This window comes from Mus pahari, chromosome 1 (genome assembly GCF_900095145.1).
Source record: "Mus pahari chromosome 1, PAHARI_EIJ_v1.1, whole genome shotgun sequence".
Lineage (NCBI taxonomy): Eukaryota > Metazoa > Chordata > Mammalia > Rodentia > Muridae > Mus > Mus pahari.
Genome location: NC_034590.1, coordinates 37,840,090 through 37,864,625, shown reverse-complemented (window position 1 = coordinate 37,864,625; position 24,536 = coordinate 37,840,090). Strand labels below are relative to the sequence as shown.

General features: G+C 47.9%; 1 protein-coding gene across 2 annotated transcripts in view; it reads right to left on the bottom strand.

The window, feature by feature from the left end:
• Pcsk6 (proprotein convertase subtilisin/kexin type 6) overlaps positions 1-24,536 on the bottom strand; it is a 183,435-nt gene that overhangs the window by 70,041 nt on the left and 88,858 nt on the right. For both annotated transcript variants that reach the window (XM_021191532.1, XM_021191541.1), the window contains exons 7-11: positions 20,892-21,064; positions 14,672-14,884; positions 11,376-11,476; positions 5,473-5,576; positions 3,915-4,032 (exon numbers count right to left, since the gene is read on the bottom strand). In XM_021191532.1, the coding sequence (XP_021047191.1) occupies positions 3,915-4,032; positions 5,473-5,576; positions 11,376-11,476; positions 14,672-14,884; positions 20,892-21,064 (709 nt within the window). The remainder of the gene's footprint in view (positions 1-3,914; positions 4,033-5,472; positions 5,577-11,375; positions 11,477-14,671; positions 14,885-20,891; positions 21,065-24,536) is intronic.

The window sequence follows — 24,536 nt, the reverse complement described above, 5'->3', positions numbered from 1 at the left end:
AGAGGAACACAGTAAGTAATAACTCGGGTTAAGAACGGGGAGGCAGACTCTAACAGTATGGAGGGTAGGCAGCTGCCCAGCTCTTGTGCTGCCTAAGGCATATTAAAATATAAAGGCTGTGTGTGTGTCTTTTATTTGGGAACATAAATGGTCAAAGGCGGGAAGAAACCCCATGTTGGGATATTTTTAAAATGTCTTTTACTACAATAGGTGTCACAGACTGCTTCACAGAGTCTGGAGTTTTTAAAATGCAGGGAAGTACTGGCCAGAAAACCCCGACAGGTCAACTGTGATTTTAATAATTCAAAGGAATTATACTAGGCTTGACTTGCCTTTTCACTTGAATAAAAGCTATGAAAGGATTCACTTTGCCCTTCTCTTCACAGAGATTCAAAAGCCATTTTGCACAGACAGGAGTCACAGCTTATGATCCCATTTACCACCCTTTCAGGGAAGAAAGGCACTAAATCAGCCATTCTCAGCCTGTGGCTTTCAACCCCTCCGGGGAAGAATGACCCTTCACGGAGGTCTCCTAAGGCCACTGGAAAACACAGATATTTACATCTTACCATCAGAAAACTCAGATACATTTACAGTAAGATTCATGACATTAGCAAAATGACAGTTACAAAGTAGCAACAAAAATGATTTTATGGTTGGGGGTCACCACGACATGAGGGCTGTAGCTACAGGAAGGCTGAGAACCATGGCTCTAAATAGATTTAAATTACTTGTACCCCAAAGCAGGTAAAGATATCTTGAACCCTCGTGTGTTTGGAAATCACAAGTGATCCAGGTCACACTTAGGTTTTCATCCAGAAATACCCACAGGACCCTAACAAGGCAGCGTCTGCTGGCCTTAGGGTCACGTGACTGCCCCTTGTTCGTTCATTTCGGGTTAGCACCTGTGGGAACACTGTCCATGATAGCCTTGCACTATGGCCCCCGTGGAGGGAGCTTTGGTTCTAGATCTGTCTACTGTGGGGTTTGGAAGTGGGGTGGGGACAACAGGCTGCGGAGGCTACTCAGCAAGGTCCAGTAAGAGCAGAGGCCCTGCTCCTTCAGCCATCACCTAAGACACTCTTTCAGTGGTCCTCCTTCCTGAAGGGTTAAGAGTACCAACTGCTCTTCCAGAGATCCTGAGTTCAATTCCCAGCAATCACAATGGTGGCTCACAACCATCTGTAACAGGATCTGATGACCTCTTCTGGTGTGTCCGAAGAGAGCAATGGTCTAATTATATACCTAAAATCAATAAAATAAAATAAAATAAAATAAAATAGAGGGAAAAAAGGTCAGCATGTCCCATACAGCACAGTTATACAAGCAGATGTTCCTGCTCTTTGGCCCCTTCCTCTCTCCTTCTCCAGTTCTTTCTTTCTCCCTCTTGCTCTCTTGTGCTCACCCTGTCAGGCCATGGGAAGCAGCTGAGGCCAAAATTAAGGCATAAAAGCCTAGGTTCTATCAAGAGAAGAACTCAGAAGGTCAAGAGCAGCCAGTGGGGTCCGAGTGGTGGTGGTGGTAAAAGCACAAGTCTGCATGGGAAACTTCCTATCCTTGTAAAACCAGGTGAGCTGAGCTGAGGAAAGCTGCATATGGGAGACTTGAAGCGAAGAGATGAGGGGGTGGGGGGTGTTAAAGCTGAGGGGGGGGGAGGTGGGGAGGGTGTCAGCATCCCAGGTACAGATGCCCGAACCCCTCTTCTGCAGCCTGATTGCAGGAGAGCTATAGCTCTGCAGGAGGTGACACAGTGGTAGAGAGGGGCTATCTGCCCCCTACTCCAGGTGATACTGTCCCCTCTGAAGGCCCCTATGTCCTTAGGAACAATCAAGTGTTGGGAGTCCGGCAGGCGGTCTGAGACAGGAGGTTGGATGAAAATTCCAGACAGCGTCAGCAACAGCGGAGGGGAAAGAGGATTTTCCCTTAGAAACAGAAGTCCGATTCTTGTTCCCTTTTTGGAGTTTGTAGGGTCCTTACTTCCCTCAAAGGACAGGAACAATGTCATACTGTATGTTATGGTGAGTTCCCTCAACCTATGCTGTCTAGACTCTGTGTGCTTTCACTCAAAAAAACAAAATAAAATAAAAATAAAAACAGCCACTCGCCACCTAGGCACCACTTGATCATCTTAAACAGATTTCTGGCAGGAAAAGAATGCTTCATTCAGGAGCCGCCCTGGCTGGGGAGCCGGATGGGAGGGAGGTGGGCAGAGGGCAGGGCAGGCAGGCAGGCAGGACAGCAAGAGCCAGGCTCCCCAAGTGGCTGCTCCCAGCAGACTGACTGTCAGCGTAGGCGAAGGCCTCCTTTATCCCACACAGCTCCATCCTTCCCGAGCTTAGCACAACCGCTTCTGGGAGGAAAGAAGCCTAAAGAAGCCCACAGTGAGACCTGCTTTGCCTGCTGGCTGGGAGACCTGTCTGGTCTTAGAGTGATGACCCCAGTAGCGGTGGGGCCAAATTAGCCACGAGCTGCCAACAGCATGTTTTGAACGGTCCTTCGGTGGCTATTCATCCAGCAGTGAACTCCCAGAGTTTTCGAGGTGTGCTCAGGAGACACAACTCTCAACATCTGGTGTCAAAAGAGCTTCACATAAGAGGTGTACATGTTCCTGGAAGAGATGAGCTCAAAGAAGTGGTCTGCACGTGCAGATGAAACTGTGTCTCGCTCCCCCACCCCCATGTGGAAGTCAGAGGTTGACATAGGTGTTTTCCACTAGTGCTCTCCCCTGATCTTTTGAGACAGTTTCTCCTTAAACCCAGAGCTCACTGATTGCCTAGACTAGCTGGCCAGCCATTTCTGGGGATGCTCTTGTCTCTACCTCCCAGTGCTAGGCTATAGATGTGCGCTGCCACGACCAGAATCAGGTGGGTTCTGGTTATCCAAAGTCGGGTGCTTCTGCTTGTGGAGTTTCAGCTGCTTTACTAACTGAGCTATCCCTGGCCCCCCGGTTTTTGGTTTTTCTTTTCTTTTCTTTTCTTTTCTTTTTTTTTTTTTTTTTTTTTTTTCATACTGGGGATGGAACCAATGGCTCTACGCGTGCTAGGCAGGTGTTCACCGAGAGCTATGTCTGCAGCCCTGCTGATTACCCCATTCAAGCACATATTTGCAAAGGTAACAAAACGGCCCGTTCACATTCCTAGAAAGCACAGCTGCAATGGCACAGATCAGCGATAATCTGACTTCTGAGCTGAGTGGGGCTTCTCCCCATGAGTCATGTCACAGTCCGGTTTTGGTTGTTTTGTCACACATGTAACTGGTTTAAAAAGCTTCCTCCAAAGGGTAACACAGAAAAGGAGATGAAGCCAGGGTCCTGCAGTTCCCTGTCCCCCCTCCCCCACCCCCACCCCTCGGGGCCTGCTTAAACATTCCAGTGCTTAAGCCTTCAGAAGGTTTATGGGGCTGGATAAAAGCAATGTTGAGATGCTGTGTAGACCTTGAGCCCCTCCCCCCACTAGCCCTGCTATGGAGAAGGGGCAGGGCCTCACTGCTCTCATTCTCACACAAGCTCTGGGGCAATGGGGCTGGCCTGTGGCTATGGTGACAACCTCTAGCAGGTGGAAGAGGGAGGATCCTGTATCCCGGTGGGCAAAGCAGATGTCTGGTCTGGTTGGCTATGCTAACCCCATGGATGAGACGTTCCAATACAAGGCTGAGCGATCCACACTGAGAAACAGACCCGGTACACTGGCAAAATCTGCTACAAAAGGACAGGAGAGCTCTAAACAGTCCATGTGGAAGGGCATCTTCCCCTAGCTGCACGATGTGTTAAGAGCAATCTCAGGCACATCTAGCTGGAAACTGCCCGTGTAATCCTTCCTGCCTGTGAATAGAGATGTAGGGTTAAACACCTCCCCCTACCCCTGCCACACAGCCAGGTCTCATGAGAACTCACTGGTTTCAGAGCAGAGCCTTACCTGGGCCTTTTGTCTGCGGTGGCCACGCATACGTGCTGGGAGGGCACTGCTGTCCACTTCCTCGCCTCCAGGACCAGAGCTTCTGCATCCACCAAGCCAAATCCATAGAGATGGCTAACTGAAAAAACAGGGCCTTCAGATCCAGCTTCTCTTGCCTCCCCCAGGAAGGGAGCTGCCCCCCCCCCAAATGTCTGGATCTCAGGAGTACACAGTAGCTGTCTTCTCAAGGTCCCTCCAAGGTGATGGCAGGTTCCCCTGAGAGCTGGTCACAGGTCCAGCTTTATTACCCTTTGAACTGAATTCTTTCGGTTTAAAGGGGCTGGCTGGGACATGTGTCCCACTCTGGGAGAGAGCCCAGAACTTTCCTTTGGGAGGAAGGATAAGGCTGAGTTTCTTTATGTTAGGAGGACCTGCCACCATGAGTGGCCCTGAAACTCAGACGAGACAAGAGGAACAAACTGGAAAGCCTGCGAGACCCGGGTTTTGGTGCTGGGCTTGACTTGCACAGGCCTTGTGTATGATCTCCAGCAACCCTTAAAAATCCAGGCACATAACAATGATGTGCAATAAATGCAATAAGTCAGGGACAAGTGTTGGTTTTACAATACTTTTCTTTTGCTACCGATTCTCAGGGTTCTCGGGACAACAGCACGCAGTCAGGAGCATTTGTGGGCTGGGTGGATGTAGGATATGACTGGGCCGAGAGGGAAGGTTTCAAAGCTTAATTTCAGGGCAAGGTCAAGACCCACTGCAATCTATTTTCCTTTTTAATTAGACCAAGATAGAAATGCAGGGCGATGTTACAGCACAGCCTGTCCCCTGCTACTCATGAGGGCAGTGCTTGGCCTCTATGCACAGATAGTGGTGTCAGCCTTGGTGTCATAACAGTTGGACCCAGCTTCAGAAAAGGGAACAAGTTCCCTCTGACACATCACGGCAGGCAGAAATGTTCTGCAAGTACTTTCTGTCAACTTCCTTCTTAGAGGCCGCCAAATCATGTCTTGATCATGGAGCCAGGTTACCACACAGGGTTGACAGAGGCCCTGTATGCCTTTAGCTATTTCTGTCACAAAGGGGCTGGCTGGCAGCAGGTTTACAGAGCAAGAGGAAATTACGCAGCTATCTCAATGCCTTTTGTTTGTACCGAAGGGAAAAATGAAGGCAATCACCAAAAGGGCTTTGAACTCACGGTCCCCTCCACCCTAGACCCCTCCACCACAGTGTCCTGGGTTTGAGGATTACAGGCACACGCCTTCATGGCTGGCTTCAAAGTTGTCTTGTAAATCACATTTCTTTGTGAAAAACAGAAAACAGGGAGCAAATGGAAACAAGACTATTAAGCAAACCATGGGCATGGCAAACCTGGCATTTAGGGACCTGGACTCTGGGATGCTGGGGATGTCCCTTCATGCCAGTGTGTGCTCTGGGAAACCGTCCTTAGTCATTGCTCAGCATTTTAAATTCCTGCACCACATACTCTATGACATCAGTGACTGTTATTTGGGCTTTCTCCAGAATCACCAGAGCGTCTCTCCCAGCCCACCAGGAGCACCCGCACCTTTATGCCCAGCTCCGTTGACTTTCCAGTCGCTAGCCTTCAGATGAGCTGGCCGTGACGTCTTCACTAGCAGGTGCTGCACATCCCTCCAGGTCAACTGGTTGCTGCAACAACATAGCAGAGTCCATTGAAGTCACTGGTGTTGACTGGGCAGGACACTTCAAGGAGGTATTGGAGGCAGGCCAAGGCCCAGCTTGCCTATTTCCACAAGGGTTTGCTTTGTAACAATGGTTTCCAGCAACTGAACACTGAGCCAAGAGAGCTCAAAGGGTCTAAAATCTCAAGGCATGAGAAACTTGGTCTGACCATCAAATCTACCTGAGTTTGTAACAGGCATTTTGGAAGTGGAGAAAAGAAAACGTTTGATGTCACTGAAAGTGCTTATCAAATGCATGGAGCAATTCTGTCATCACACACAAGGGTACACTAAGCTGGGCTCCGTTCTAAGGGCAAGCCACGCTGCAGACTGTAGGGATTCTAAATGTACAATACTTCTTTTCAGTGTGCATAGAAACGTGCCATGCAAGAAAGCATGGCCCCCAGTGTCAATCACATACCGTATTTCTTGGATTTTAAATGCCTCTGGAAATCAGGCTCCATCATTCTGCCCATCTAATTGCTTAGCCCCCAGCAATGAGCCCATATTACACTGTCTGGAAGGGCTAAGCTTGGTCCTGGCTATTCTTATTGTCACTTCCAATTCGAAATAGCTTCTAGGGTAAAAGGCCACCCCACTACCCGTGCAACATCTAAGAAGTAGAAAAATGTTAGTGTGGTAGCACTCGTCGTCTTTCAGGAACCATTTTATACTCCGCAGAGTCCCAGATTGGATGAGAACGGTGTCTTTCATACTATCACCGAGTAGAGAGAAGCAGAAAATGAAACCCTACTCCTGTATTCTCTTCTGCATCAGTTGTCATGGAATCTGGATATCTGAACGCAGAAGCCTCTGCAAGGGATGCTTTAAACAGAGTTCATGCAGCAGCTCTGTCAGACCCGCCACGGGTAGGAATATATTTTTTGCAATGTGAGATTAACAGCTGGGTGAAAAGCTTGACGCACATGCTCACAGGTCTATCTGCAGCTGAACCAAGACATGCTTGTGAATGTTTTATTAAATGGGTATTATCTAAAGTCTCTCTCCATCAGAACATTAGCCAAGGACAAATGGGCACCCTTTTCATTCCTCTCCATCCTATCTTTTCAGCACCGTTGAAATGCGAAGGACCAGGATAGTCCTCAGGACTGTCCCAGGAGCTTACTGTGTCAACATCTGTCTGTTATGGATGCTTGCCTGTGCCACGCCTGCTCCGACAGCAGAGGTGAACCCATGACTGGGGGACTCCTGGAGGAGCAGCTGCTAGTAAGAATGGCTTTGTGTGAGGAAAACCACCAGACCCTGGCTGGCCACCACGTTAGGACCATGCCAGCTTAGCCCTGTGCAGTAACACACACATTTTCTAATGCCCCAAGTGTCTGTGCTAATAGTAGTTTTAATCTACCATTTTCGACATCAGATACAGTTCAGGGGCATTAGGTACATTCACACTATTGGACAACCATCACCATCCTCTAAAGTCACCTTTTCATCTCCCCAAACGGAAACACCATCCAACACCAACTCTCCATGGAAACTTTCCAATCCCTGACAACCACCAACAACCACTCTGCTTTCTAGTCCTATAAACATGACTTTTAAAAGGCATTAGAAAATCAACAACAACAACAACAACAATAATAATAAACTTGTTTGATCTCACTTAGGACGACTTCTTCAAGGTTCATCCATACTCTAGCATGTACTTGTTTCCTCTTTCTGATTTTCTTTTCTTTTTTCTTTCCTTTTTTTTTTTTTCTTTTTGGCTTGTTTTATTCAGACGGGGTTTCTCTGTGTTGTGTAGCCTTGGCTGACCTAGAACTTACTCTGTAGACTGGGCTGGCCTCGAACTCACAAAGATCTGCCTACCTCTGCCTCCAAAGTGCTGGGACTAAAAGCATGCACCATCACTGCCCAGTGAGTTTCTCCCTTTGGGATGGTGAATAATAGTCTACTTCAGGGATTGGTCACATTTTGCTTATTGCGTCACCTCCGTGGATCTGAGTTGCTGTGCATGATGCTGCTGTGACTGTAAGGTGTCCCTGTGAATGTGCTGGGGTCCCTTCACTCTGTTCTTCTAAGCATAGACTCAGAAGTGGGGTTACTATGTCACACGGCAATTCCGTGTTTAATCTGGGGTGGTTGGTATTCTTTTCCCACAGTGGCTGCTTCAGCCATCTTTGCCCCATTAGCTCCCATGCTACCGATCTTCCTACAGGGAGCTCAGCTGATATGTGAGTCTTAGGCACAATTTCCCTCTGGAACACACTTACAGGTTCCAGATCTAGTCCCGTCGGGTTCTTCTCCTGTGTTCTTGTTGTTGTTCTGCCTACTCGCACCATTCCCACCCCCCAACCCCGGTCTCACCGCACCCATCTACCCAGTCTTCCTGTTTGACCATAGGTTCTCTCCTGGTTCTCTGTCTCGTCCCTCATGAGGGAGGCCAACTTTAGGCCTGGCCCCGAGTCACCCCAGGCCACATCCTGGGGTGTGGTCAAGGGTTCGGGCTTCTGAGTTCGGACAGAGACAATATGGCTGTGGTCCTCGTTGACTACGTGATATGACAAACTATTCGGGCATGTCAGTGAGGCCAATACAAGGATGCTGAAGTCAGTCATCCCAGAAGTTTAGCACTGGCCTCAGAACTGGGAACATGCTGTGTCCCGGAGAGAACAGGGAACCCAGTTTTCCCTTCATCCCTTTATTTACATTTATTTTATGCTGAATTTCTTTCTGTGACACGCGTCTTTACTTATTCAGGGATATCTTTTCCTTCTTCACATCCTCCTCTTCCGGCTTAGGCACTGTTTCCGTCCTGTGAGGATCATCACCATATGCCAGGAAAGCCCCAGGAGTGGCGGTGCTACCCTGAGCTCTGGGCATGCAGTATGCAAAGCATTGTGGGTACTTTGCTCACCTGGAGAGCCTGCATCTAAAGCTCTGAGTTCAGCACTGTCGTGAACATTGTTATATCTGTGTAACAAAACCTCAGCATGCTTTCTGGGGCCACCAATCTCGTGACCAGCCTTACTGGCGAGCCCAGGCAAGTCTACTGTCAACATCACAGGGACAAACGCTGTTTCTGCAAAAGGACATCTTTCAGGTATGTGGGGGCTTTTAAAAGATGGATATTCTTGGAAACCTGGGTACTCAGTGTGTTTTCCTTAGGTGAACCCCTCAATGTGGAGGATTCTTTGGGGTCTTCTGGGTCACATGAGTTGCAGACCATTTCCATGGGTCACTCAGACCACTGCCAGGAAGAAGATACTAGAAACTATTTCATTAGGATGAAATAAATTTTCCCCCTCTAGGGAATGTCTGAGAAATACTGAGTGTCGAGAGTCGATGTCTCCTCCCTCCTTTCTTTATAGGGGTTGAATTTGGGGCTTGGCTCATTCCAGGGAAGAACTCTATAGCCCTAGAGCAAAAATACTTTTCAACAACAACAAAACAGGTGGATGGGATATCCGGAATCTGCACTAAACTAGGGGGAATTCTTAGATCCTCTGCCAGCCTCATTCTTATCTCTTGCAGTCCACAGATCCTCCCATCTCCACTGGGAGTGTCTTCCCCTAGGATAGCGGTTCTCAACCTTCCTAATGCTGCGACCCTTTAATACAGCTCCTCATGTTGTGGTGACACGCCCCGCCCCAACCATAACATATTTCATTGCTACTTCAGAACTGTGAATTATAATTTAAATGTCTGACATGTGACCCCTGTAGGGATTGCAACCCACCAGTTGAGAACCACTGCCCTAGGACCGCCATCTATGATGCTGAGGGATGGGAGAAGGCCATGCAGAGACAATGCTGCCTGGATCTGCTGGACACTTCAGTCCAAGTGAACTAAACCCTGCCCGGGTCCCTAGACACCATCTGCTCCCCCCAGACCAACACCAACTCCAGAAATTCCTAAGTAAACTGTCCCTTAAGTGAGATTTGCTTGAATTATACCTGCACATTTCCAACCCTGTCAGTTTCTACTGTTCCTTCCACAGGCGAGTTTCCTGGGGTAACTGGTCATGATGCAGGGTGTGTTTTCTATTTAGGTCTGACTAACAAAATTCCTTGCATGTTTTCAATAAGGAATGGAGGAAAATAGAGATGAATTGCTAAGTATGAGAATACAACTTTCCACACAAGTAACTAATTACTGCAGGGCCCCAGGACACAGAAGCTAACATTGGGGGTGGGGGGGTGGAAATTGAAAATATTTAGCTGTTTTTGCTAAATTGGTAGCATTTGAGTATTTTGGTCTTTAGCTGAATGGAAATCAGCATGCAAGCATGCATAATTACAAGACTTTACACATCTCAAATATCCTCTCTGAATCACTTAAAAACTCTAGAACAAAAGATGACTGCAAATGTTGGGTTGTTATGCGACAGTTGATGTCTAAACTGTTTCTGACTCCACAGTTGCACACAAGGTGTTTTCATTTGGATGGGGAAAGTCCCCCCACAGGCTCACAAGTTTGAGTGCTTGGTCTCTGGGTGATGGCATTGATTTTGAGGTGGGGATGCTGTGGAACCTCTCACAGAGCGAGCCTGCCAGCAAGAAAGAGGTCACTCGAGGTTGTAGGGATGGATCTTAAAGGTTATAACTTAGGCCTGGTCTAAAAGTATTCTTAATCTGCCAAGCAAAAAGCTATGCCATAGGCCATTGTCACCACAGACAGAGCCCAGGTCTCCATGACGTCTACACCATGATGAACCGTATCCCTTCAAACTGTGAGCCAAATGAATCTCTTGTCACACTTATAAAAAAAAAAAATGACTCAGACATGCAGCTAACCCTTCTCTGCCAGACTCACTCACACATTTATAACTGTAGGTTTCGTGAGACTTAGGCAAATTGGTCCCCTGTCACTGTCAGTTTAGGAAGCAAGCTTCAGGGGAAAAGAAGACAGCCTAGGGCACAGTTTGGGTGCATGGTTATGACTGGAGAGCTCCAGCCCATGTAGCTCCTGCGGTCCTACAAAGAGGAACAGACAAATGGGCTTTATGAAGAGAAGAAACCACTTCAAGAATAGCCTAAAAAGGTAGGAAATTCTGACATGGACCACAACGCAGTGAACACCCATAACATCATGTTACATGAAATACACCAACCACAAAGGACAGAACAGGGAGGGCATCCTCATCCACAATGCTAAAAGGTATTACAGATTTTGAACTTTGGGGTATCTGCATAGACTTCATGAGTTGAATGTCTTTATTTTGGATTCAGGGTTTTAGGATTAGGATGTGTGGTGTGAACTGTATGGTTCTGTTGTTGCATGAGGTATGTAAGAGTCATCAAGTGCATAGACAGGAAGCAGCATGGTGGTTGTCAGTGGCTGAAGGAGAGGGAATATTATGGGCTGCATTATGGATTGCAGCATGTGAGTCCTAGGCCCTGCTCCTCAGAATGTGATTTGTATTTCAAAACAGAGCTTACAAAAAGATGATTCAGGCCAATGAGGTCATCAGCATGCATCAACTGGAGGCAGCCAATGGCAAGCCCAGGAAATACCAAGCCTGCTGCTGAGTCAGTCCAGCAGGGACTTTGAGGTAACACATATTTATTGTATAAACAACTTTCTATGGCAGCCAAGTCAGAGCTAATGTTTAATGGCAATAAGGAGTTTAGTTGGGGAAGGTGACAAAATTCTGGTGATTGTCAATGAAGGGTACATGGCATTGGACATGGGCTTCATGTGGCCTTGTCACTTAAAATTCTCAGGATGCTAGGTCTCATGTTAGGTGTGTGCCACCAGTGTAGAGACACCTTTTCAAAGGAAAAGAAGGAAGGTTGAAACTTACTTTGCTTCTAGAGCCAAGGCAATGATGCCAGCCACCATGGGGGCTGAGACTGATGTCCCAGTGTGGCCGTCGGTGCAGCGCTGACGCAGATCTGTGGTGACCTGCATGAAAGAGAGACATGTGAAGCAGGATGCTGGAGAGGCCAGTTCCCTCTGAGACGACTGAGGTCCCTGGCATGCTGCCAACTCATGGTTCTGTTGTGTTGGGTGGGATCACTGCCTCTGTGACTTTTGCTCCTGGTTTTTTTTTTTGTTTGTTTTTTCAAGACAGGGTTTCTCTGTATAGCCCTGGCTGTCCTGGAACTCACTTTGTAGACCAGGCTGGCCTCGAACTCAGAAATCTGCCTGCCTCCACCTCCCGAGTGCTGGGATTAAAGGTGTGCACCACCACGCCCCGCTTTGCTCCTGGTTTTAATTCTATGTACTCTGCACATGGAATCAAGGTTGCTAACCTTAAGTCAGAGAGATTATTCTGGATTACCCAGCTGGGCCCGAGAGAATCAGAAGGCTTGAAAGGTGGAAGGGGAAAGCAGGGAAACCTGCTGGAGAGGTGAGACGTGTGAAGACTTCGGCTATCAGGGCTGGCTTTAAGGAGCTGGGGAGACCCAGACCAAGAATGTCGGGAAAGAGAGACTCTAATAACAAGGATGCTCTTCATCCAACAATCCACAAGGGAATTGGGACCCAAGTCCTGCACTGTCAAGAGCTAAATCGTGTTTAGTTTACATAAGCATGGACCTCCCCAGAGATGCCAGAATGCCAGAATGCCAGAGGGCCCACCTGACACCTTTCTCTCAGCCTGTGCATCCGGAGCTGTGAGTCAAGAGAGGCTGCTGGGTTTCTGAGCCGCAAGCTGGGGAGATGTCTGTCTGTACAGCCTTAGGATGCTAAGTTCCTGATGACTTGTTAGGGCAGCAACAGGAAACTAGGTCACCCACCCACCTCCTGCGAAGCTGGTGGAACCATTTTATGGGACCCTTGAGAACGAATTTCTCCAGCAGTAACAATGAGATCCTTCCACACACAGTGCTTCTCTGTCATGCTGTAGCTAGGCAGGAGAGAGGTGTCTAGTCTGAGCCATACATTCATGGGAAGATCTGACTGGTGTTTTAGCAGAAACCAGCTTCCTCGCTGTATACAGTAAATAGGACTAAACCACCTCAAGGGAAAGGAGAAGGGCCAGCCCAGGAGGGACTTCCAGCTCCCAAGCTCTTATGTCACAACAGCTGCTGTATCACAGCAGGGCACCTACTCCTGCTCCTGCCTGGTAAGTGGCCTCTGTCTGGGAAGGCCAGTTAACTTTGTGCAAGCAAGGCCCAAGACAGACTTTCCGACTTTAGAGGAGAGGGTTTAGGAAAGGAATGGAGACTACTCCTGTGAGGAAGCTGTACCAAGGTGGTCAAAGACCTCCCAAGTCCCAGGATCCTGCATGGAACTATCCTCATGGCTGCCCCTCTGCTTCTAGTCCCCAAGGCTGGAAGTGAAGGTTCTAGCTCCAATCACGAGCCACGTCCCCTCCCTGAGAAGTCACTCACCCCAGGTGGCTGCTGCAGGGAAGAAACACTCAAGGGGCTGGGGCTTAGACTGACATTAGAGCTCACATGAACTCAAGGCTGGGATGCACCCGCCTCTTGATCGCTTGCCCAGCCCCTTGCAGACTATCCCTGGGGCCTCAAGCAAATACTAGTCTCCAGTAATCAGACTAAAATAGTCATCATTTTCAGGCAGAATCCCAGGACAGAAGCTCTGACATTCAAGTTTGACTTTCCCCTTCTCTTAACTATGTCTTCCATATCCATAAATATTGCTCAGAGTAGGGATTCTTTTTCTAAAAGGGCTTAAACTCAGGAAGAACAGGAAGAGTTCAAAGAAAGCCTCTACTATACAGTTAGTAAGTTCAAATCCAGTCTGGGGCTACGTAGGATAATCTTTTAAAAAGTGTGTGTGTGTGTGTGTGTGTGTGTCTGTGTGTCTGTGTGTCTGTGTGTCTGTGTGTCTGTGTGTATGTCTGTGTGTGGGGGGGTGCAGATTAAAATATTCTTGATACACATTCACACATGTGCATTGTGTGCACATTCAAGCAGGGTAGGTAAGTAAAGAAAGCCACAGGTCCCACGTCCTGTGCTGAGCACCATCACTGAGAATGCAGCTGAGGACATAGTCTCGGTACACCGTGTCCCACTATGCTGACTTCTGCTCATATCCATTTAGCCAGTAGGCCTTTGCTGGGTTTCAGCCCAAGCGTCTGGTTAAATAAAGCTTCAAGGAGTCCGTGCTCAAATGAGGAAGAAGTGAATAGGACATGGTACAGAGTCTCAGCTGCCCCTCCCAGGACTGGGTGACCCTGCAGGATGGGAAAGAAACACTTAAATTAACACCTTTGTGAACCAGCCTGGGCCACCGCCAGGCCTACAACAGGATAGTGTGGCTGACCCCTCCATGTGTGCATAGCAAGTGGGGTATAGGAAGGCAGTGTGCTCCCCAGTGGGGGAAAAAATGTAAAAATCAATTTGAAAATAATTTCTAAAGATGTGTCTAAGCAGCGAGAGAGATGAACAGATGCTGGTGAGTGTGAAAACCAAACCACGACTGGCCAGCTCCACGGGCTCAATTTAAAACGTCTGCACACTAACTTAATGACTATGCACTTGAATTCTGCATTAATCTAAACTGGAACACCCCTCCCCTTTAAATATAGGAAAACATGTATAGAAGGAAGAAGCATAAATTCCAGCCATACACTAAAACAGTTACCATCTGAAAGATAAATCAGTGGCTCAGTAGTGGAGTCCCTGCCTACCGTGGGTTTAACCACCACAAAGAAGAGTAAAAGAAAAACTTCTTACTGCAGTGAACCAATCTGGCAAACCCTGTGGCTTTACTTCCAAGTGTCTAAGGCATGTCCCTTGGCAGGGAAGCCGAGAATGCTTGCGTTTCCAGAATGTTTCAGCATAAAACCAAAACTTTCTATTTTGTGCATCAGAGTAGGACTGACCAACCGGACTCTGGGATGTGACCACAGAATTCCAGAGAGCTAAAAGGAGATGTGATGAAGATGAACCCCATTCTTAAATGACATTTTTAGGCCTCTAAAGTCAGAGAGGGTTTAATTGGCATTTCTGGGCACAGATGAGTCAAACATCTTATAAAATAGTAAAGTCTGAGGCAGGCTGCCAAGGCCCTGGGGTTGACCTCCTACATAGAGGGATAGGCTGGGACCTGAGATCCAACAAAATCTGGCCTTGGCCAAACTGGCTTTTGGGGAAAGGAAGCCTTAAACCTTACGAGAGAACTTACGATCTTCCGTTCATAGAAGGCCCCGCTGCTGTAGGTGGTAGCCAAGGTGGAAGCGCATTCCTCCAGGTACCAGGGTTTGTGGCCATTCTCAGTGGTGCTGCTCACGGAGATGGTGTAGATGCTGTTGGTGTAGCCATCACAGGAGCAGTGGTCTCCTTCTCTCCCACCATTCCCAGAGGCCCAGACAAAAATGGAGCCCAGACCTTGGCGGCCCTACATGGAAGCAGGAACAAATGTTAGTGACTGTAGTGGGGCACCGTGGAAGCATCTCACACCAGTCTGCAACTCCACCTTCAGCCTGTTCCTCCACAGGGCTGTGAAGGTTGCCCTGAGAACACGTGAGTCCCGCCCAAGGCTTTTGTCGGGTTTCAGTGGAGCTGTTTGGCCTGTGGTAACAGAGTTAAGACCACAGATGCTCATGATCCCGGCAAGGACGGGCTAAAAGATGCCTCTGACCTTCACCCGGACCCCAGTGCAAAGACACTAATTCCCATTACCACAGCTGATGACCAAGGAGACTCAGTGTAAGGCCAAGGTTAGAATCACACAATGGCACAGTCTGGCACTGTTGAAGTGTTATGGGTCAGAGAAGTTAGCTTTGAGAGAGAAGTGCATTGATTTCCTGAAATAGTTTTGGAGATCAGCTTTTTGAAGGGCCAGCTCATTTTTCAAAGAAGGGGGGAGGGGGAGGGGAGAGAGTGTGCCTTCTGGGTGAGACTGAGTAGATAAACACGATCCTGCTCTAGATCACTGTTTTCCTGTAATGTCCCACCAGCGTTCCCTGAGGTGCTGCCATTATGATGAATGTTAAAGCAGTCAAGTCGGATGTCAGCACCAACCCAGGCTGGTGACTTCAGGAACATGAATCAGAGAAAGCTCATGACCGTGGCAGATCAGGCAGGTTCCCGCAGCTCTGTTCTGATCTATGTCCATGGGACCAATGGTTTTTGACTGAACTTCATGTCATCCCAGCCATGAACACTAGTTAATGACTAGCTCATAGAAGATGAGATTAAGTCCATCCCAACTGCTGGACCCACGGATAGTGCACAGCGTCAGTTGGACCTCCCAGGCTCTTAAGGACTAAGGAGCAGCCCTGCCAAACATAAGGTGGGGACTGAAACTGAATCTGAGCAACTGCTCAGTTTAAAGACATCTTTCAAGCAGAGTCTATCCATCTATCCCTTTTCGGAGTCCAGGTCTTTCCTTGGGGAAGTTGGACTACCTGCTCTAGAAGCCATGAGACATTTATTTTGCAGACTAAAGAGATTTCAGTTCTACATGCTAAGGCTCTCAACAAAACCCACAGGGAGGTTCCTGGTGCTCCTGTAGCCTGGATGTATTAGGATGGCCCATTCGCTCTGCTTTCTGCATCTCCAAAACGCCTGAGGGCTTACCACAAAGGTTACCTATACTTCACAACAAAGGTTAACTTCTGGGGCTGTAGAAATGGCTCTGCAGTTTAGAGCACTTGTAGCTTTTGCAGAGGACTGAGGTTCAATTCCCAGCACCCCCGGGAGGCTCACATTCATCTATAACTCTTGTCCCAACAAATCTAATGCCATCTTCTGACCTCTGTAGATACCAGGCAGGCATGTGGTGTATATACATTCATGGAGGAAAAACATTAATACACACACACACACACACACACACACACACACACACACACATCTAAAAGAAGACATTCTAAAAAATAGGTTAACTTTTAAAAGAGAAGCACAAAACAAGGAAGCGGGTGTGTCTGTGAATTGGGTCATGCCCATGTCATGATACTTCAGTCAACAATGGATCCCACAGGTGCAGGGAAGCCAGGTGTGGGGAAGGCTTCTGTGCTGTCAGAGTTTGTGCAAGTCCTCTATCATGAGGTTACATCATGATGCAATGGCCTAATGATGGCTTTCTTGGAGCATGCCCTCAGCATGAAGCAAAGTGAAACTATAATTACCTGTTGGAAAAGATTAATCAGAGCCAGTTGAAAGTGACTAAAATCCAAATAAAAGGTCATTTAGCCAATCAGAGCCTATCTACTCCTTAAGAGAATCACCTACAAGATAATGTCACTCTCAACTCTGTACTATTATTATCCAGGAAATACACAGAACAGCTGAAAATAGTGCTCCAGACTCAATGTGTGGGCACTGAACCACAAAAGAATCCTGCTACAAACGTCTTGGGCCTAGCAGGTGAGTGCTCTGTCAGTTAACTGTCTAGCACCTTAACAAACATATGAGGGAAATCAAGTTGCAAAGAAAGAAGCAAAGAAAGAAGAAACAAAGAGACAAAGTAAGTTTATTTGGCTCACAGTAGGTTTTGTAGGTTTCAACCCATGACTGGCAGTACCCATTGATTTGGCCTTTGGTGACATGTCACAATAGAGGTTCATGGCAGTGGAAGTCTGTTTACCACATGGGAATTCAGGGCTCAGTCCCACAATTCAAGGTGTGGTGACAGTGAGCAGTGGATCTCTCACTAGGCAGAGGCTCCTGCTCCGACTCCAGCTCCAGCTCCGGCTCTGGCTCTGGCTCTGGCTCTTCCTCCTTCTCCTTCTCCTCCTCCTCCTCCTCCTCCTCCTCCTCCTCCTAGCAGCACTGTGCTGATAGGCCTGAAATCTGCATGTCTAAGAATCCTCAGCCCATACCTTGCTGCTCCATGCTAGCCTTCCCATCTGGCATAGGGCAGTTACTGCCTGACCATCTGGCTTGCCAAAGGCACCACAGTATCAATGGCCTCTTTCTCTTCTTATTGTGGTTTTTCTAGAAAGAATGTGGAGGGAGACAGGGAGCATGTCTAGGCTTGGGCTGTAAGAGAGGCCTTTGCTGGCCCTGGGGGGGGGGGGGTCTTAGGTTCACTTTTCACATCTTGTATCTGCAGACGTTGGAGGGGATGTTCCAACTCTAGCCGTGGACTTGAATTTCTGCTCAGGAAAGTCACAAGTTGAATGACATCAGACTGCACTGGTACCCTCCCCGGGAGCAGAGCCTATAGAGAGCACCCTCCTGAGGGCTGGTGAGCCCAAGTCGCCTGGACAAGACCAGCTGTCCTTTAACACTGTTTAATCCCCTTTCTGAGAGAAAATCAGGGGAAGACTGAGGCTTCATAAGGACTGGCATTAAATAGATCCCCGTGCCCAGTAATGGCTCCTAAAGTCACCTGACACCCCATCTCATCATCTACTGAAGACGAGGCCGCATTTTACAGAAAAAGCTAACGGGTCACAATGGGACGCACGGCATGGAAGAGTAACAGATGGGGCCATGTGCTTGGGTTGAAGGTCATCACATTCTTCCTGGAGCGTTCTCCCTGGCATCTTGAGACAGCTGTGATTTAAGAGGCCTATAACACACTTTACTTCAGAATGACTAAAATTTAAATGGCCTCTGTATTTTAAGGAAGCAAGACAAGAACGAGGAGGGCCGCGTAGCTCCCTTTTACACATCCCTGTTGCCCTGACAACCTGAAGAAGCAGCTGCAGCTCAGGGTTCAGTATGCAAAGTTCCCTTCTTTGTAGCTCCAACTTGCGCAAGCTCCGTATACAAACCTAGACACACTGCAGTGACCCCTTGAAAATGGGCCACTCCTATCCTGGACGCAGAGCTCCGCGCCACATCTTTAGAAAGCATCTCATAGAAATAAATGCCAGATGTTCAGCATTAACACCATTCCAGTCGATGCCTTTTGTGCACAGAATCGTGACCTCCAACTTAAGTCAGCCTCTCCAGAGCTGCAGCTCGGCTTAATTTTTAGGATGTTTCCCTTGTCATCGGGGTCTGAGATCTGAGTGATCTAATGATGGGAGGGGGGTTGAGTCATGGAAACAAGTGATTTATTTGTTCGGCAATCCCTTGTGGGCGGCAGCTTACTTGGTCATGCCTGAGTCTGCCAGCATTCCCCTAGCCCTGCACGTGGCCCCGCACACGACCCCGCACATGGGTCGGCTCGGGTGTTCAGCAGAATGTTGGAAGCTGCTTCTCTGTCCCGCTGGAGCGGTGGGGTAGAACGGTCTGTGTTCTGCGAGAGGGCACGGAGGTTGTGCTGTCTGTGTTCGTACGCTGAGCCTCTTTTACATTCCTTCTGACAGTTGGACACCCCTCTGCTTCTCGTTACTCTTTTCTCGGGCATCGGGGCCCTGGGTGGCCAGGTGAAAGAGGATGGCTTTCCTTGTACTGTGGGGGTGCAGACTAGATGTTTCCAGCAGGGAGTGAAGATGTAGTACGTCCCTTAACTGAGACGTTTAGATAAATGAAGGCACTCCAGGGATGCAATATGGTCAGATGTGGCGATGTTCTAGCAAAACTCTTGTTGCCATAGAAAAGATAACACCCAGCGACCAACTCAATCCATCCGAGAAAGAAATCAAATGGCAATCAGAAAAAAGAGTCCTGAAGAAGACTGGGACAGGGAAGATGGCCCAGTCAGGAAGACGTCTGTCACATCAGCAAGAGGACCCAAGTTTGATCCCCAGAAGCCACATGAAAAAAAAGAAAGACAAAAGAGAAAGCTGGTGCAGTGAGTGGCCCATATCTGTGATGCCAGTGCTGGGGAGACAGAGACGGGCTTGGGGGCCAGCCAGACCGGCCAGTTAGCAAGCTCCAAGGTCACTGAGAAACTCAAAAAATACGGTGGTGGCACATGACTTCAATGCCAGCACTTGGGAGGCGTGGCTAAGTAGATCTCTGTGAGTTTGAGGGGAGCTTAATCAACATAACGAGATCCCAGCCAACCACAGGTGACATAGTAAGACCCTGTCTCAAAAATAAATAGCTAGGGGTTGGAGAGATGGCTTAGCAGCTCAGAGCACTTTCTGCAGAGGACCCAGGTTCAATCCTCAGCACGCACACTGAGGCTCACAACTGTCTGTAACTCCAGATCCATCGGATACAATGCCTTCTTTTGACCTCTGTGGTACTAGGCAGGTACATAGCGTGGTAAATATAAACTTACATGCAAACCACTTATACACATATAAAATAAAAATAGAATATTTTAACCAAATAACGAAACGAGTGAGAAACAATTGAAAAAAATTTTCATGTGCATATATACACATATACACACACATACACACAACACATACACAAACGCGCGCACAGAGAGAGAGAGAGAGAGAGAGAGAGAGAGAGAGAGAGAGAGAGAGAGAGAGCGCACAAGAGAGAGCAAGAGAGAGAGAGAGGAAGAGGGAGAGAGAGAGATTGATTCTCTGGAGCAGAACTTCAGGGCACAGGGAAACAGACAACCTGTTTGCAGTGTAATCTTTTAGTACTTTTGGATATACTTATTAACTATTAGCTGTATGTGAACTGCTGTGCATGGGTTACAGTATAATAAAAACTTGAAAACTGCTTTAAGTCATATAAACAATAAAATGGGTTCAATCCCTGCACCCTTCCCTTTCCCGCTTCCCACATGAATCAGAAACACCTGGGCTTTCTGATGGACATCGCCTCCCTCCATACACACCCCTGCCAGCATTCCTTAGTCACACCTATACTGTGGGCTGGGGCTCAGTGGGCAACCCACAGCCTCCAGGGTGCTGACTGCTCTAAGAAACTGCCCTCACCCAGCAATCTGTTTTCCCACCCGGTTTGTAAGAACTGGTGTTGACCCCTTCCCAACCTCACCTTCCCTAAGTCCCCCCACCACCACCCCTTCACACTGACAGTGGGTGATACGGCGGGGCTTGAGGGTAGGTCTCCTGAGATGAGCCTTCCAGCTTCCTCTAACCAACCTCTTGGATATTCTCTACGGCTTGCCTCTGAAACTGTAACTGTTGGGCAGTGTGCTGGTGAGGGTGGGGGTGTCTAGGGGACAGCTCCCTGATGCACTGAGATTAGGGCACACCCCATGGTAGACAAAAAGCTTCATTCAGTGTTTCATCTGCATAGTCCAAGGGGTAGGCCAGGAGATCTGATTGAGCCACCTCCCACCACCTACACAGGTCTCTCAGCCTCCAATGGAATAGGCAGGGACCATGAGTACTAAGTTGGCTCTCCCTGAACCAGCTAAGCCCTTCCAGCTGAGTATACCCAGTCCCCAGAGCCCCCGAGACACTTCTCCTTCATTCTGGCACTTCATTCATTCAGTCTTGTTTCAGGCCATGGCTGCTGTCACCTTGATATTTAAATGTTCAAAATGTTCGGTCACACACCCCTGTCCCCCACCCCCACCCCACCCCCCACCCCGCCCTGGGTGCTCCCTGGTAGCCCTGGGTTACTCACACCTTTTTAATGCCATACTCAAAAGCCTGTTTAGCCAGCCGGCCTGGTCCATCTACTGTCTTCCCGTCATCATCGGGTCCCCAACTGGCACTGTAAATGTCAATGTAGTTGGGTCTGATGCCCAGAGACTTGGCCTCCACCACATCGGTCACATCGCCATCCAGCATCCGGATGCCTGCAAGCATAGTGAGAAGTTCATGGTCAGCACTGGGGATTCTGAGCATGCAGTGACACTACCCCAGGACTGGAATCCTGCAAGGCCCAAGAGCCTCAGGAAGCTTACACCAGGACACCAGGACAGCAGCGCACCAGGACACTAGAAGGTTCTTATATTGCTAGTTTGCTTTTTGTTTTTCTTTTTTGTTGTTATTGTTGGTTTTTGTTTGTTTTTAGAGATAGGGCTTCTCTGTGTAGCCCTAGCTGTCTTGGAACTCACTATGTAGACCAGGCTGGCCTCAAATATAAGATCTGCCTGCCTCTGGCTACTGAGTGCTGGAATTAAAGGTGTGCACCACCACCACCCGGCTGTTCTGGCTAGTTTTATGTCAATTTGACAGGAGCTATAGTTTTGGGGGGTTGTTTTTGTTTTTTTTTTTTTGTAAGAGGAAACCTCAATTAAGAAAATGTCCCCATCAGAATGGCCTATGGACAAGCCTGTTAGGCATTTTCTTGACTGAAGATTGATAACGGAGGACCCAGCCCATGGTTGGAGATGCCATCCCTGGGTGGGTGGTCCTGGGGTGTATAAGAAAGTAGGCTTAGCAAGCCATGTTGGGCAAGCCAATGAACAGCGCTCCTCCATGGCCTCCTCTTGTTCCTGCCCTCAGGTTCCTGCTCTGTTTGAGTTCCTTCCGGGACTTCCCTCAGTGACGGGCATTCCTGAGAAAGAAACCCTTTCCTCCCCAAAGTGCTCTTGGTTATAATATTTTGATAACCATCGGACTGTTCAGTTTCTATTCAAACATATTCCCAATACATTCTGGTCTGAGGGTAGAATGACTCATCGGGTCTGAGCTTGTTTGGGGGTACATATGCAGTCAGACAAAAGTGTTTCCTTAAGTGAAGTCTTAGAGAGTATGTTCTATTTACCATCTTATACCTATGCATACTCAAGAGAACATACGATTAATGTGCAGAGAGCAAAGACCTAGGAAAACGAAGCCTGTCAATCCAAATAAATAACCACTCATTGCATCCTTAGTAATGAACAATTCCTTCACTTGAACCCCATAAAAGTTGCCCCCCCCCCCCATATAATAAGAGCCCTTGAGAACCCTGCAGTTCCTTGGCCAGTCTGTATCTTTTCTTTGATGTTAAAGAACGCTTCCTTGATACTTTACAATCTATGTGGGCTCTTATCTCACCCTTGAAGTAGAGGCTACTAAACACCTGACCCGGACCCCACCCACCAGGAACACTTCCCGGGAGTCTCCAGAGCCTGCTGGACCCAGGTTTGTGTGCACAATGGCCATGCCGTCATGGAAATATACTCTACATCTTAGAATTACTGAAGACTTTATAGAAGCCAGGCGTTGGTGGCGCACGCCTTTAATCCCAGCACTCAGGAGGAAGAGGCAGGCAGATTTCTGAGTTCGAGGCCAGCCTGGTCTACAGAGTGAGTTCCAGGACAGCCAGGGCTACACAGAGAAACCCTGTCTCATAAAAACAAACAAACAAACAAACAAACAAACAACAAAAAAGGACTTTATAGAAAAGTAGACCTCACACTCTTTGCAGGAAGCTTAATAAACACAGAAATAACCTCTGATGGCACTGCAGTCACTTCTAACTCTTTTCTTTGCCGAAAACATACACTTTCATTCAAATTATTTCTCTTTTAAAAACTGAACTTTGGGGCTAGTGAGATGGCTCAGTGGGTAAGAGCACTGACAACTCTTCCAAAGGTCCTGAGTTCAAAACCCAGTAACTACATGGTGGCTCACAACCACCATAATGAGATCTGATGCCCTCTGCTGATGTGTCTGAAGACAGCTACAATGTACTTATATATATATATAAAATAAATAAATAAATAAATAAATCTTTGGGCCAGAGCAAGCAGGGACTGAGTGAGCGAGGCGGACCAGAGTGAGCAGAGGTCCTAAAAATTCAATTCCCAACAACCACATGAAGGCTCACAACCACCTGTACAGCAACAGTGTACTCACATTCATAAAATAAACAAACAAACAAATAAATCTTAAAAAAAAAAAACCTGAACTTTGTGTGGAGCGATCACCTTATGTGATTAGGGGTATTTTTCAAGGCAAGGTTATTAACGGTCATGCACTCTGGCCCTACACACATCAGGCCCAGGTACCCCTTCCTCTGAGGCTCACCTTATCATGCAAGGGTTCTGTACCTCACCTGTACCACACCTACACAGGAGATCTTCAAGGCCTACAACTGACATTCATTCACAGACAGAGAGATAGACAAGGCAGCTCTCTATGTCTGCGAGTTCTACACCCTCAGACTGAAGCAAAAACACAGCTGAAATAGCTGAGACCCCCCCCTCGCATGCGCATGTACACACACACACACACACACAAGAAAAAATACCCCAACTGTTTCTGTCTAGGATAGACTTTTTTCTTGTCACCTCTTACTAAACAATGAACAACTATACACAATGTCTCTATATTATGCATTATCTAGGGATGATTTTACATATACAGGAGGCTGTGTGCCGGTTCTTTGCAAATGCTATACCACTTTATATAAGGGCTTCAGTCTAAGCACTGGTTTCGCTGTGGTTTCTGGACCCAGTCTCTGTGGACGCTGAAGTCTACCGTGGTGCTTCACCCTGAGACGGTTCTCAACTCAGGCATGAGCAGAGACCTCCCCCCTGTCCCAGCGACAAATACCTCATGTGAACTCAACCGCAGACCTACTTCATGGTACTCACGGGATACCCTGGCGTCCCGTTGCTTCTGATGACTGGCCTCTGAGCCCAGAACCTTACTGTGTGCCTCCAATGTTCTTATCTTATATCTTCTTGCTTATTATTAGTAGCACATCGGTTACAAATAACTAGATATACTTTATTATTTACCAAGTTGAGACTTTCTTCCCCATGGGGAACTGGAAGATTTAGCAACTCTTTTCTTTAACCAGTTTTTAAAGTTCAGGTTCCTCTAACAACCGGAGAACAGGGCCCACAGAATCAACTAAGCAGGGCTCACACTGGCTCACGGAGACTGAAGCAGCAACTACAGAGCGTGCATGGGTCTGCATCAGGCTCTCTATGTATCTGTGATGGTTGTGTAGCTTGGGAGCTTTGTGGGATTCCTAAGAGTGGGAATGGGGGTGTTGCTGAGTCGTTTGCTCCCTCATGGGACCTTTTCCCTCCTACAGGGCTGCTGCATCTTTATTGCAACTTGTTATGCCATGTTCATAACCTGCTCTTTTCTAGAGAGAAATAGAGGGGCAGTGGCTCTGGGAGAGAGGAGAGAGTAGAGAGGAGAGAGGAGAGAGGAGAGAGGAGAGAGAAGGAGGAAAAGGAGGGACGGGGGGTTAGGGGGATAGGAGTAAGGGTGAGGCTATCTAGAAGATGTATTGCATGAGAGAATACATTTGTTTTTAGAAAAGTTCAAGTTCCTCCAATGCAATGTTTCCCAACCTTTGAGTTGAGACCACCAGGGCTT